Source organism: Zootoca vivipara, chromosome 14, assembly GCF_965207765.1.
Source record: "Zootoca vivipara chromosome 14, rZooViv2.hap1.1, whole genome shotgun sequence".
NCBI lineage: Eukaryota > Metazoa > Chordata > Lepidosauria > Squamata > Lacertidae > Zootoca > Zootoca vivipara.
The window spans coordinates 21,211,343-21,226,532 of NC_142597.1; the positions used below are offsets into that span (position 1 = coordinate 21,211,343).

At 47.0% G+C, this 15,190-nt stretch overlaps 1 protein-coding gene across 2 annotated transcripts; it reads left to right on the top strand.

Annotated features, from left to right (window-relative positions):
• The first annotated feature begins 237 nt into the window (after positions 1–237).
• NHERF4 (NHERF family PDZ scaffold protein 4) lies at positions 238–15,188 on the top strand. 2 transcript variants are annotated; one of them, XM_060283053.2, is made up of 11 exons: positions 238–284; positions 511–604; positions 3,231–3,258; positions 3,639–3,703; positions 5,155–5,366; positions 6,247–6,433; positions 7,823–7,959; positions 8,164–8,368; positions 9,570–9,766; positions 12,213–12,413; positions 14,805–15,188. In XM_060283053.2, the coding sequence occupies exons 2-11, from the start codon at positions 568–570 to the stop codon at positions 14,832–14,834; spliced, it is 1,299 nt and encodes a 432-aa protein (XP_060139036.2). In that variant the 5' UTR covers positions 238–284; positions 511–567; the 3' UTR covers positions 14,835–15,188. The 2 variants fall into 2 exon arrangements, with proteins under 2 accessions (XP_060139036.2, XP_088514113.1); XM_088657987.1 differs by lacking the exon at positions 238–284 and having other exon boundaries at positions 382–604.
• The last annotated feature ends 2 nt before the right edge of the window (positions 15,189–15,190 follow it).

The following is a 15,190-nucleotide window of genomic DNA, read 5'->3' on the forward strand; positions in this document are numbered from 1 at the left end:
CTGAACGCCACCTGAAAATAGCAGCAGCCTGGAAATGTTTGGGTGTCCATCCCTGTCCCCCCCGCAGCTCCCTTCCCAGGAATGAAATAATAGCTTTCCTCTCCTTGATCAGTTCCTGAGAAGAGGTGGAAATAAGCAAGCACAGTTGCGGTGAAGACTCCTGCCCCGTTTAAACATTAAACTCTGGTGATCTCTTTAAAAAGGCGGGGTCCTCAGTTTCACTTGCCACTTCAGGCCGGACCTTGGACCTTCACACACTCAAGCAGTTGTGAAGCAGAAGGAAGGTGAGCTGATAGAGGTGACTGGCTGAGGGCACCCTTAAAGTGGTATCTTTGGGTTCTCCAAGGAAGGGGTGTGTAGGGTTTTCATGGGCACTGGGGTGGGGGTGGTTGTCCCAACAGGGAGGTAAGCAGTCATCATCTTAACCAATGGGACTGTTGGCTACCATTATAAGCTAATGCTTTCTCCCTTGAGTGAGGCTTCCGTGTGTGAACAGCTGCTTCTTTCCAGGGCTTACATTGTACAAATTGGGACGCTCCTTTAAGACGGAGCATTTCGACGGCACTGATGGCTACGAAGCATCGGCAACAACTCAGCTCAAAAGGTAGATGGGGTTGTGACTGTGTGCGGTCCTCCTGGCTGCTATTCGCAGGTTAGAGAGACCAAAAAACAAACATCATGGTGCTGCCTTTTTGCTCTAGCAGGCTCCTATGTCTTTAGCAGCTGCAGTTCCACAGGTGGAGCTTTCTCCATTGGGGTATTCCCAGGTCATGATGCTCCTCACTTTCTTTAAGGCAAAGCATGGGTGCCTTTGCAAGGTGTGTGTGGGGGGGAGAAGCTGCATATATTTAAAGCACCCCCTCCAAGGAATCCTTCTAGCTGTAGCTTACCCCTCACAGAGCCACAATTCCCAGCAACCTTAACAACACACTGTGGTTCCTGGGATTCTTGGGATGTGTGTGCTTTAAATGTGCTTTAAAAGTATGGTGTGTACACAGCCAGAGAGTTAGAGAGAAGGCGAGTCCACTGTACAAGAGATCAATGTCCTATTTTATACCTACTTTCCCTTTATTTGAAAAGCAGAGGACGAATGTCTTACTATATTAACTCTGAAGTGTCAAAAGTTAACTGTGGCAAATGCTCTTAAGACAACCCACTGCTTGGATTTGCCATTTGAGTTTGGAGGTACATATCTCACACCTCACCTTTGGACTTTTGCTTGGAATCTTGTCTATCTGTTTAAGGTTGCTTGCAGACAACCTGTCTGTTGAGTATTCATTCTTATTTGTTTGTGGTTAGATGACGTTGCATCGAAACAAGTGCTACCCCCCACCTTCCGGTGCATTTTCCTATCGCTTTCATTATCTTACTAAGTCTTACCTTTTGGAGAAGCAGAAGAGTGCATGTGCAAGAGCTTCCAATCCGCTGCAACTGTGGGGCTGGAATTTCTCCACTATTCAAATAGTTTGCCTTTCACAGCTGAAGAACAGCACTCTGCAAATGCTCAGAACACACACATCCTTCCTCATTCTTCTGCATCTTCCGAGGATGAATCTTCCATGACTGGGTCAAGAGAAGAAGGGGATACAGCTCAATTCAATCCCCAGAAACTCTAGGAAGGACAGGGAAAGTCCCCTGCCTGAAACCCTCGAGAGCTGCTGCCAGACAGCATAGGACAGGGGTGGGGTGGGAAAAAAATTGGCCCTCCAGAGGTTGCTGAACTACAACTCCCATCATCCCTGTCAACTGAACATGATTGCCAAGACTGGTGGTACTTGGATTCCAACAACATCTGGAGGGCCACCGATTCCTCATCCTGTATAATTAATGCTATAGACCAGGCATCCCCAAACTGCGGCCTTCCAGGTGTTTTGGCCTACAACTCCCATGATCCCTAGCTAACAGGACCAGTGGTCAGGGAAGATGGGAATTGTAGTCCAAAACATCTGGAGGGCCGAAGTTTGGGGATGCCTGCTGTAGACCAAGGACAGTGAACCTGTTGCCTTCAAGATATTGTTATACTCCAACTCCCATTGGCCCTAGCCAGTGCAGCCAGTGGTCAGAAATGCTGAGAGCTGGAGTCCAACAATATCTGGAGGGCCACCATCTCCCCATCCCTGATGTAAACAATTCTTGGCTAGATGGACCACAAGATAAAGCATCCTCCTATGTCCCTGGCATCCAGGGATTGCCGCTTTTCAGTTCTGCTGCTGGTCATCTGCCACAGAACTTGATTTTGCAAGTCTGCACTATAAAGAAAGTCACAGAATTGGTCACTGTCCAGCTGCCAGTTCTCAGCTTCACTTCTTTCCTTTCCTTTCCGTCCCTCCACAAACTAGCTCAGTTTTCCCCAACCTGTTGCCCATCAAACCTCTGGGGCTGCAGCCCCCATGAGCCCCCGTCACCACAGCCCTATGTTTCTGCCTGGGGTTGGTGGGAGTTGCAGCCCCAATTGCCTGGTTGGCTGCTGGTTGGAGAAAGGCGGAGCCAGCAGGAGAACTTTCATTTTGCTCTCATGGCAAGTCTTGGGGTGGGGGGTTAGCAAAGAGGAACTTGCGGAAGAGAACCAGTAAGGAGAAGCTGCGACCATATCCTCTTTCACTTGTGATATGGCTTCTGGGCTTGTAGACTTCTTCATGTGACCACGCAGGCTAGGGGGAAAGCCACACCGTCTCCCCTCCCAGGGCTGTTGGAATCAAACGACATTTGGAGACTCCAACTTCACCCTCTCTAGCATGGCCCCCATCTGCACTGCACATTTGAAGCAGTATCGTGTCACTTTAAACCAGTGGTTCATACCCCTCAACTGGTATTGAGTTTGCGGGGGCATGCTTTTGCACAAGTCACCTGGCTCCTGGAAGATTGCATCCTCAAAAGATGTGCATTTGGAGGGGGGGCTGTGCTCTCACGTGAGCACACGTGCAATGGCTGTTTCAACGGTGCACATGGCAGCTATAAATATGGCTTGCTGGTTTGAGGGAAAGCACATTGAACATGAGCATTTTCCAAGATCCTACAAGATACCTATGGGTTGTGTCCTTGGCTTCACCAGTAGTTGGAACGCCCTGGAGCTGGAGTAAATGGGAAGATATAGCTACCCTGAGTTACTCCTAAAAGTAAAACATATGTATCTTCATCAAAGGGGAAGAGGAGATGCAACGCTTTGGGATGAAGGTGAGTGAGTATGATGCATGCATTTCATTAACCCCCAAATCTTTCTTTTTTTGCAGGGCCCAGGGACACTGCAGAGTTAACTATGTAAGTGCCAAGTTGAGCTACTCCTCTGAAAATCAGTGGGCATCCCTGGCATCCCTTGGACACCAGTTTGAGGGCACACACACATGCGCGCGCGCACACACACACACACACATGGGGGGCACTTTACACAATCAGATTAGAATGGTGGGTTGAAACTGGAAGCACACAGCCAAACGCTCCTGTACTGAGGTTTGGGGCAAGCACAAACATATTTAAATTTAACCCACTCATGAAAAACGCAGTATTAAAAACGCAGGCTGTGAATGGGTTGCCAAGGCTGATTGGATTGCCTTTGCCTGACGTAGGTTCTCACGAGCCTGAGAACCCTTAACTGCCTCCAAGCTGTGGCTGACATTTCCTTTTCCTTCTTGGTGTTACAGGAAATTTGAATTTAACCCCAGAGATGGGATCGATAACCCAGCCCTGTCACTGGCAGAGGATTCTGGTAACAATGGGGAGCGGCATCTGGGGCTGCTGCGTGGGTGGCAGAGGAAGGACCAGCTGTTTCCCTCTTGGTACTTGCAAAGAGGGAGGCTTGCTTTCCCTTCCACGTCAGGGACCTGAGAGCTGCTTACCACCTCGTCCTGCAAATTGCACATTCAGTGGGGCACGGATTTTGATGTGAATCTACAGTACTTAATTTGCACTTAGCAAAACTGTGTTTATTTATTTACAAAATCATGAAATAAAAATAACTATCCTTGGGGGTGGGGTGGGGAAAATGAGCAGGATTTACAATAATTATACATCATTTGCATCTTTGAGTGTGGCAACGCCTACTCTTTGGTACGTTCGACAACCAAGGGACTGTCACACACACATCACAAAATGCCTGTTCCACAGCCAAAAATATTTTCAGAAATAGCTGCCAAGTCTCCCGTATTCCCCGGAAAAACCCCGTTTTTCCAGCTGTTCCCAGCCGGAAAAAACTGATCCCCCCCCCCCCCCGGTTTATTCTGGCGTGGCGGCCATTTTGGAACTGGGTGGAGCATGCTCAGAAGCGACTTTTGATGCTGCTCTGCCCAGTTCCAAAATGGCTGCAGCGCGACTTCTGGTGCGGCGGCCATTTTGGAACAGGGCAGAGCAGCATTAAAAGTCACTTCTGAGGATGCTCCGCCAAGTTCCAAAATGGCGGCAGTGCTACTTCCGGTCTGCTACTTCCGGTCCAGTCCCTTATTTCTCAGGCAGGGACTTGGCAGGGCTTGTCCACACTGAAAAAAAATATGGCTTCACACTGGTCTTCTCATTAATGTATTCACATGATATTTTCCCTATCCATAGGAGCCAGCTCATAGGTGACGAAGTCTCTTCACCCTCCCCCATAAAATATTAGAGGAGACAGCCCTCTCCCCAGTTGATGAGCATTGCCATTCAAATGGTGTGTGTGTGTCATGTCATGTGATTGATTATGTAGGGTGGGGCTTACCTGCCCCCCCAATATTTTATTCAAATTGGCACCCCTGTCCAGTCTTGTCCTGGGCCTTCCCTGTTTATATGTGGGTTTTATCCAAACATCCAGGATCAGTGAGTGGGGTTGGGGGGCAGGAAGGCTGCATTTAAGTGATGTAAAGGTCTGGGTCAACCTGGATGGGTAGGGTGTCATTAGCTGGTGCCCACAAGTCAAAACATCTACTTGCATCCTAAAGGAGAGAGAGAGAGAGAGAGAGAGAGAGAGAGAGAGAGAGAGAGAGAGAGAGAGAGAGAGAGAGAGAGAGAGAGAGAAGCAGACGACTTTCCAGAACAACAAGCCAAAAAATCCAATTAAAATAAAAAATTGGGCAATGTAGGAAGGCTGTGGTGCATGCAGAGCTGTGTCTGAGGATGTTCCGGAGCCCACGAGTGCTGTGTTGGGGACCCCGGGTCTGCAGGGTCAGCCTCTGATCTTGTTTTCCACAGAGCCAGAGGGAGGGGCTCAGGTGCGCTTCTGCTTCCTGAAGAAAGAGGATGGGGAGAGCTTTGGGTTCTGGCTACGGCAGGAGGCGGGCAGCAACGGGCACATCGTGCGACAGGTGACGCCGGGGGGTCTGGCTCACCGCAGAGGCCTGCAAGATGGAGACCGGATCTTAGAGGTGAACGGGGCTTATGTCGAAGGCCTGGAGCACTTCAGGGTGAGGTTCGGCTGGGAATGGCGGCTCCCTGTTTCCCATTTAAGGTGGGCTTCCCCCCCCCAATATAATTCAAATAGTAATACAACAGAATGCAACACAAGAAATAAAAGGAGCGATAAAATGCAATTTAAATATGTTGCAATTGCTGCAGCAAGCAGAAAAATCATTATGTGATCCGTCAAGGCCCTTTTCAAGTGGTCCAGGGGTAGGAGGAAATTTGGGGATCACTGCTCATTTAGAACTTATGACCATAAAAAGAGCCAACAGCCCATGTAGTCCAGCATCCTGTTTTCCCAGCCTATGGGAAAACTTCAAGCAGGATGAGAGCACAGGAACAGCATCTCCTCCTCCTGTAGTTTCCAGCAACTGGCATTCAGAAGCATCACTGCCTCTGACTGTGTGTTCAGAGCATAGGCATTCTGGTAGTCCTCTCCTCCATGAATTTGTCTGATCCTCTTTAAAACCTTTCAAATCCCTGCCTCCTGCAGAAGTGAGTTCCATAGTTTAACTATGTACTGTGTGAAGAAGGACTTCCTTTTATCTGTCTTTGCAACACTCAGCTTCTTTGCATGCCCAGGAGTTCTACTGTTATGAGCAGGGGTTGGCAACCTAAGGCCCATGGGCCACAAGCGGTCCACGGAGGTCGTTTAACCAGCCCACGAGCTGCCCTCAAACCGAGCCACACGCTCGGCGAGTCCCCATGCGCTGCGCTAAACCAGCATAGCGCGGCATGGGGACTCGCTTCCACAGTGCCAGAAATCATGTCTGTGCAGACACAGATGCTGGAAATCGGGCCGCTCGATCTGGCCCATGGAGGGGCTCTGCTGGAGTGACCCCTGGTTATGAGCCTCTGTTTTGAGCCTTGCCTCTTTCTTGGCAGGTGGTTTGGAAGATCAAGAGCAGCGGGAAGCAAGTCTCTCTCACCGTCCTGGATGGGACATCCTATGAGTTGGCAAAAGCCCTCGACCGGGACCTTGGCCAGCTCTTGCCCCATCACAACAGGCCACAGCTGTGCTGCGTCAACAAGGACCAAAGTGGTTTTGGCTTCAGCGTTTCAGCTCCAGAAGGTAGTGAAACCCACACTGCAGTTTGTTGCGTTTTTCACCACAAATAACCAAATTCTGCCATGACGAAAACCAGAATTTTACCATCGGATTACACTGTGCAAATCAAAAGACAGTTTGCACACATTGGCTCTCCCCCCCCCCCCCGGTTGTTTATTCTGCTGCCCAGATTGAAATTTGCCATTTATTGCAAGGGATGTTATTTGTTATTACTTTTCATTGCAAGGGATAATAGAGGGGAACGCAAAAACAAAGAGATTGCTGTTACTGAGTGGGGGAAATAAATGCCCACTGCAGGAAACTGTTCCCAAACTTGATTCTAAGGGTATATTTACAGAACCAACTTATCATCAGGGTTTAAATCAGTTTAATTAAGGGTTGTGCCCCCCCCAAAAAAAAGATTCCAGAGAATTGTAGTTTTTGTAAAGTTCCTTTACAAAAAGATATTTCTTTGAAATATCTGTTTGAGATTCTTGGTCCCCCAGAACACCCTGCAAAGATGAGAGGGCTTCAAAACCAGGTTTGGGTCTCTAGGGTCAACACTTCACCCAAAAGACTAATATTTAAAGACCATCAGTTGTACAAAATAGTACAAAGTGGAACATCACTGAAAATGTTTAAAACAATACACTGTTGCAATATGTATTGTTTTTCCACCACAGCGGTAACTATTACTATTTTTTTATTTTAAAACCCTATAAGAATCACTAAAAAAAAGGTGGAATAATACAATTTATAATTTAACTCAGCATTTTTGACATATAATTATGCCTCTCTCCCCCCCCCCCACAAATTTTTTGGAATGCTTCATCCCCTTTCATTGTTCTAAATCCAAGGTGGCAAACTTCTTCTTTTTGAAATAATTTTTATTTGATTTTATCAATACAAAGTCATAAAAAACCAAATATATATCCATATACAGAGATTTCTCCAAATCTCAGGACTTCCACCCACCCCCTCCACGGAGTCCCATTTTAAACGTTTAAAACTGCATCTTCTTCTGACCTCTAACTTTTTATATCAAGCCATAAGGTCCCTACCAGAGAGGAATGGCAAACCAAACTGATGGGAAAAATTTATAAGTTATATAAGAGACCACTGTAAGCAGATGGAAACATTGGCAGGATTTTGAGTTCACTGGTAATGAAAATCAACATGGACAACAGGGTGGCAAACTTCTTCATCTTGAGAGCCACATTCTGTCTTGGCCAACCTTCATCCTTGACCACTAGGGATGCCAGCTAGGGATGATGGGAGTTGTAGTTCGAAAACAGCTCGAGACCTAAGTTTGGGAAACATGGGAGTAGGTGAAGGCAAAAAGAGGGGTCCTGGCTGATAAATGCTAGTTCCCCCCCCTCTCATGCTCCTGTTTTCATATCCTTTGCTTTGCAGGTGTGAAGGGCACATTCCGACTCTCTGTGCCAAAGGACGGGCCAGCTCACAAGGCAGGGGTGCCAGATGGTTCATGGCTCCTGGAGCTCAACGGTGCTTGTGTGGAGAGTTGGACTTTGGCACAGCTTCACAAAAAGGTACCAGGGCTGTCAGTCAATGACAGAAATGTTGGCTTTAGCCAACTGACTGAACAACTTGGGGACCAGGTCACATCCAGGAACACCTTCCTATGGAAGGTCCCTCCCTGTCTGATCATTTCAATCCTAGCCAGAGGAAAAGCTCTGAGCAGCGCGCTGTATCCTCCCTGGGTTTGGCTTATGTACCCAAATTTTCGATTCCAGATCAAGCACAGCAGCAACCCAATGGGGCTGCTGGTGATCGACGCCAAATCAGAGGAGTTTTATCGGCAACGCGGCGTTAAGGTCACAGCCGCTATGGCTGACGCTTCCTGGGTTCCTTTCGAGGTGAGGAAGCTGCAGATGGTGAGAGGCCAAGATGGCTACGGCTTCTTGTTGAAAGAAGAAAAACGTTGCTCGGGAGAAAGAGGTGAGGCCCCTTGTCTGGGAAAGAGCCAGGCTGCATAGCACGTCACTCCACAGTGTTTAAATTCGAGAGCAAAGTAGGTGACTTTGAGGTAAGACAGAGGACTGCTCGAGCTTTTCCCCTTTCATCCAGACAAAATGCTTCCTCCCACCCAGCTGCATTTCTCCCCGAGGAAAAAAAAGGGAGGAACCAACATCTTTCCCCCTGTACTTTGAAAGGGTGATTTGAGAGGAAACAGACAATGTTCATTCTGCATTTGCAAAGAATCGATATTTCACCATGGCTGCACCGACACATTGGAACTCCCTGCCCCTTGATATTAGGCAGGGCCCTTCGCTGCACTGTTTTCTGAGTCCACCAGTGGACTCTTTCTTTGTTTAAGCAAGCCTACCCAGATGTGTACATCTGACGTGTATTTTAACATGCAATTTTAGTTTTAAATGGCTGGTTTTATTTGACATTTGTTAGGTTGGCATGCCTTAAACGTCTGGTTTTATTGGTAATTTTAAGGTATGTTCTATATAAGCTGCTTGAATATTTTGATGCTTAAGCAGTATGTAAATCTTGATAAATAAATATGTTTTGAATATTCAAATGTGGGGGGAAGGGTTGAGCAACTCCCTGCCAGTCATCTATTTAACTTCACAGATATCATTTGGATGTTTTGCATCTTTGGGCTGTTGTTGGTTTGTTGTTTGTTTTTGTTTATTAAAAAAACACCCATTCAAGACAAACAGAATTTTGCGTAAGGTGCGGGCTGGCTCTTTTTTTTTTTTTTTGCACCATCTTAACAGAGGCCAAACCAGGTCTGTGTGGCTTAGGAAAAATGTCCTCGCATGCCAAATTAGGACCAGTGCTGGAACTAAATAGGCCCATGGCCTGGTCAGTCCCCAATGCTGATCTACACTGATAGATGGCAGCTCTCCAGGGTTTAAAACTGAGGCTTTTCCAGACTTACATGGAGGTGCTAGGGATGAACCTGCCACCTCCTGCATTTTGCTCTTCCACTGAGCTGCAGCTCCATGTTTTCTAGCAAATAGAACAGAAGAGAGCTTTGCTTATTCGCCTATGGCGACTTCACTAGAGGAGCACATGTAAGACACACAGGCACGAACGTAAAATGCTCATAAACGTAAAGGAAGCAAGGCGCAGCCACTGGGATAATCAATGCTGCTGCTTCCGTCCTGCTTCCTATGACTTGCAGGTCAGTTTCTGAGGGAGGTCGAATCCGGGTTGCCAGCTGAGAAGGCAGGGATGAGAGACGGCGACCGTCTCCTGGCTGTGAACGGCGAGGGCACTGAGGACCTGGACCACCAGGAGGTGGTGCTGAGGATACGTGCCGACAGCAGCCGGGTGGCCCTGTTAGTTATTGACGCAGAAGGAAGCAAGTTCTATGACTTGGTATGTAGCAGTTTGAGTATGAGAGAACACCAAGGAGATTGTGGTGGGATCCTATAGAAAGGTTTTTCCCTTTGCGTGTGGAGACCCTAGAACCTAGGCCTAGAAATCAATTCAGACATGACTCATATTTTTGGTTTGGTTTTTGGCAGAATTTAGGCCACAACTTTATTGATTACAAATCAAGTGAGTGGTTGCATAGGCTCTAGTTCCCAAAAGCTACCTAGGTAGCGCTGACTCGAGGCACCCACGAGTCAGCATACAGGTTCACACCTGGGACGGGGAACCCGTCTGGCAGCGCCAGCCGGGCCCTGATTCCTCCACATGTGCCCAGACACTGAATAGGGCACTTACTGGGGAATACCAACCATTGGTCAAATGGATTCCTTTAGAGGGATACCTGTTTTGATAGGGTGATAAGGTCTCATTCCACCCCTATCAGCATGAACCAGAGCCTATCTGCAACCTTACAAGTTGTGACGATTTGCTATGCGGCAGGCAAAACCCAAATGGCACAGCCAATCAGCCAAGAGGGGGAAATTCCTGCTGCGTCCCTGCAACAATGGCAGACGACACACGACGGCACAGCAAGGTCAAGCGAAGACCTAAAATTAGGGAGAGAAAGGCGGGTGTTTCGATGTGCAGAGCTGGAGAAGAAGGACCCTCCCAACACACGCTGCGCTTAAATAGAGGGCCATCCGGATCATCTGATTGACAAGCCCGCAGCCAATTACATTCCCTCCCGGTGGTCCACCAATGGTGTTGTGGCTGCTCCTACTGTCCCCGCCCCAACACAGCCCTGGTTGCCCGGATCCCACCGCAACATGTCCCCTTCCTTACAGGGAGGAGCCGATCTACCATAAAGGCCACAAACTTCTTGGGGCAAAGATAACCATTGGTAATAAACTTACACAATGGGCCAAATATATCATACAATAATAAAGTTATTGAATTGGGTGAAGATGCTCTGAGGTGGGATTCCCTTCCGTATCTCTGAGCACCTGCACGCTGCAGACAAACTAGCTGAATAGATCTCCATCGGGAATCTACAGATTTGGAGGCTGGAAGATAATGCTCTGCACTTGGGCTAAACTACATCTACCAGGATTCTTTGGTGGAAGCCATGGCAGTTAAACTGGCATAAAACTAAGACAATGGAGTAGTGTACCGACATACTTTATAGCTCAGAGCACCTAGCATAGCCACTGCCAATCTTGTGCCCTTCAAACATTTTGGACTACAACTCCCATCAGCCCCAGGCAGAATGACTTTATGATGCTGGGGCTTATGGGAGTGGTACTCCCTAACATCTGGAGGGCACCAGGTTGGCAGTGGCTGATGTTGCACATGCTATTTGTGTACCATCAGGAATGCTTTGGATCCTTTGTCTTGGTGGGGTGGGAAAGAGGATAAATTGGTTTCCTTTCATGATTCTATATAGCTTAGAAGTTAATTGTATTTAGATATGCATTTCTTAGGTGTCTTTCATCATAAAGTCCCAGGACAGGTTACAACAATATAACATATAGTAATAATAATAATAATAAATTTTTATTTATACACCGCCCTCCCCAGTCAAAACCGGGCTCAGGGCGGCTAACACCAATAAAATTACAATAAGACATAAAAGAAAAGAAAACAATTAATTAAAATACAGATTAAAATACAATATTAAAATTTAAAATTTAAGTAGTCCATAAATCGAAACCATAAGGGAGGAAAACACAGGGGTCAGACTGAATCGAACCCAAAGGCCAGGCAGAACAGCTCTGTCTTGTAGGCCCTGCGGAAAGATGTCAAATCCCGCAGGGCCCTGGTCTCCTATGAGAGAGCGTTCCACCAAGTTGGGGCCAATACTGAAAAGGCCCTGGCCCTAGTTGAGGCCAATCTAGCCACCTTATGGCTTGGGATCTCCAGAATATTGTTGGTTGTGGACCTTAAGGTCCTCCGTGGGGCATACCAGGAGAGGCGGTTCCGTAGGTACGAGGGTCCCAAGCCGCATAAAAACAGATAAAACCACCAAGATTATAAAACAAACAAAATCATCTCAAGTGGAGCAGAGAAGTATATACAGGTGAATTAACAGTCACAGGCCATGGTAAAAAAAGTGCATCTTCAGCATACAGCAAAGAAGATGCACCTCTGTGGAGAGGGAATTCCATAATTTAGGGGCAGCCATGGAGTAAAAACCTTCTCCTGGGCACCCACTCAGTGTACTTCTTTCGATAGCTGAACTGCCAAGAGAGCACCCCACCCTCCTGGAGGTCTTAACACCTGAGGGGGTCTGTAGGAATGGAGGCAAGTGTTTCATATCTTTCTTGGGTCCTAACTAAGTCATTTTGGGGTGTCAAATGGTAATGTGAGCACCTTCCATGCATCGGGTGGCTTTTGTTGCGTTTGCTGACAATACCCTAATCGTGACGTTTGCGGTCTCTTTTTGCTTTCCCAGGTTGGGTTATCACCTCTCCTTTTCTATGATGACCATGAGCCCCCATCGGGCTTGCACGTCATCCCCCCTTGCCCAGCATGCCCCAGGAGAAATAGCAACGCTGCCTTCACACCCTGCCTCTGTCACCTCAGAGCAGACCTCCATGAGAACAGACTGCATCCGGAGCAGTCTGGCAGCAGCTCGACAGCCTTCGCAAAAGAGGTAACGGTGCTTAACTACGGGGACACTGTATGGCTTACAGCCATTTTGAACACCTCGGTTAAACCTTTCCCACCTTTTGCGCTGCAAAGAGTGTGGATCACGTGGTAATTTTGTTTCTGGGCTGTATTGCTTCAAGTGGGGGACCACATAATTAAAGATATCGTTTTGATCATCCTCGTCATCATCACAAATGTCATGGAAAGCTCAAAGGACACACCGGTCAGGAAGCTAGCATGTTGTTCTCCCTCTCTCCAAACAGCAACTGGAAACTCCTGACTGCCCCAGACAGGACAATGTCTGGTGCCTTTTAGTGAATAAATCAGCCTTCGCCAATTGAGTGCCCTTCAGACGGGGCAGGGGCTGTGGTCAAAATCATCTAGAGGGCACCATGTCAGCAAAAGCTAGCTAAACCACAGAATGACACTATTCACACAAGAAGTTTATCCATAGCTCAGTCGAGTAGAGCATGAGGCACTTAATCTCCTGGTACGCCCCGCGGAGGACCTTAAGGTCCACAAATAATAATACTTTGGAGATCCCGAGCCATAAGATGGTTAGGTTGGTCTCAACTAGGGTCAGGGCCTTTTCAGTACTAGCCCCGACTTGGTGGAATGCGCTGTCACAGGAGACCAGGGCCCTGCGGGATTTGACATCTTTCTGCAGGGCCTGCAAGACAGAGCTGTTCTGCCTGGTCTCTGGGTTGGACTTAGCCTGACCCCTGTTTTTCCCTCCTTATGGTTTTGATTTATGGGCTACTTTAAAATGAGGCTGCATTTTAAGTTTTTAAATTTTAAACCATATTTTAACTCGTATTTTAATTGTTTTTCTTTCTTTTACGTTTTATTGTAATTTTATTGGTGTCAGCCGCCCTAAGCCCGGTCTTGATTGGGGAGGGCGGGGTATAAATAAAATTATTATTATTATTATTATTATTATTATTATTAATCTCAGAGTCATGGGTATATGCCTCATATTAGGCAAAAAGATTCCTGCATCACAGCGGTTTGGACCTCATGATCCCTTCCAACTCTATGATTCTGAGAAAGACAGACTGGAATCCCTCTTTTTAATATCTAGCTTTCGAAAAGCATGATCTTTGTGTTGGGAGAAGCATTTCATAATTTTCCCCCAACTTCAGTCTAAAGTAATATACAGTCGTACCCTGGTGGTCGAAAGGAATCGGTTCTGGAAGTCCATTCAACTTCCAAAAACATTCGACAACCAAGGTGCAGCTTCCGATTGGAAACCGCAGAAGACGTAAGGGTTCCAAAGAACTTTGCAAACTGGAACACTCACTTCTGGGTTTGCGGCGTTTGGGAGCCAAAGCGTTCGAGTTGCAAGGCGTCCAGGATCCAAGGTACGACTGTATATGCAAGCTGGTTCTGGAGTTCAGGGTTACTGGTTTCAAATATGGAACACTTATCACTTAATAGGGAACTCCTGTGATGAAAAAAGGCCTTATCTGTCTGAGAAGTATGGCAGAGATGGGAGGTGCTGCTCGATTCATGATTAGGGATAGGGGAAGAAATTCAATTCAGTTTGCATTTGATTCAATCTAATTTGCGCTTTCTGAAACAATGCACAAACTGAAAACAGAGCCATCTTTTGAAACCCACACTTCTCCAAATTTTGCAATGCCACTCTCCAGCCAAGTAATGTGTTCAAAAATGATGTACTAGGGCAAAGTGCACATGGCTGGAAATGCCTATATTAGTAAACATAACGTACAAAAATGTGTCACGTTAAGGAAATTTGCTTTAAAAAATGTGTACTTTGCACACAGAATTGTCTATATTGGGATAAATTTGCGCTAAAATGCTGGTGAGGACTCTTAAAAAGAGAATGTGCAAAACGATGCATACTAAACTTAAGTTTGGAGAAATGATAAATGGAAAGGAAAGGAAAACGACAGATTATGCACTCCCTAGGACTCATGATCCACCTAGGTTACAAGAATTAAGGTGCATGTACTGTTCCACAGTGCTGCTTGCACAGCTCCTGCCTGTTTTGAGCTTGCAGAAGACACCTTCCTCCTTAGTACGCCATGCCTCACTCTGAGCTGCCCATCTCTCAGTGAAAAGCTGTTGCCAAATGTCTGTTATGGCAGACCAGCCTCTGTGTTGGCTCTCACAAATGTACATTGGCATCCTACTTCAACCCTGCAATAACCATACAAACGTTTCTAGCAAGCTTGTCTTCCCACAACACAATTGTGCAGGCCATTTGGAGCGTATACTGTCAGACTGAAAATGGAATTAACTTTGTGTCTCCCCCAAGCTTTTTGTGCCCAATCACCTGGGACCAGCTATTTCTCACCACTCTTTTTAAGCATATCCCAGCCTTCAAATCATAGGTTTGGTTTGATCAGCATTCTCTTTGTTTTGTAAACAGGGCCAAGACGCATTGAGCCACGCATTCTAGAAGCTGCCAGGCCATTATCACCTAGCACAATTTCAGCCTGGCTCTGCAGGGAGCTGAACTCCTGTTTGTGGCAGAAGTGAGCACAGTTGCACAGATGCTAGCGCTGCAGTTTGAGCCTCTCTCCCTCATGGCCTGGCTTTTCCCTGTCGCACCACTGCCTTGTTGAGCAATCTGTTTCTCCAACCCCTGAAAATGCTTCCTGTGGATTTGGGCAAGCGGGCTGCGGTCTCGAAGCAAGGCATGCCGATCAGAGGAAGAAGCTCTGGGACACCTCTGAACCCCACAAAAATCAAACAAGAGACTGTGTTTTTTGCCTGCTTTGGGGTGTGACTTTGTGAGCAGAAGAGGCTGGAAGA

Excerpts from the sequence above, each read along its gene's own strand:
- NHERF4 (XM_060283053.2), top strand. The coding sequence starts at position 568 with ATGGCTACGAAGCATCGGCAACAACTCAGCTCAAAAG. Across the intron at positions 3,259-3,638 it reads GACACTGCAGAGTTAACTAT|GAAATTTGAATTTAACCCCA; the intron begins GTAAGTGCCAAG and ends TTGGTGTTACAG. Across the intron at positions 9,767-12,212 it reads GAAGCAAGTTCTATGACTTG|GTTGGGTTATCACCTCTCCT; the intron begins GTATGTAGCAGT and ends TTGCTTTCCCAG.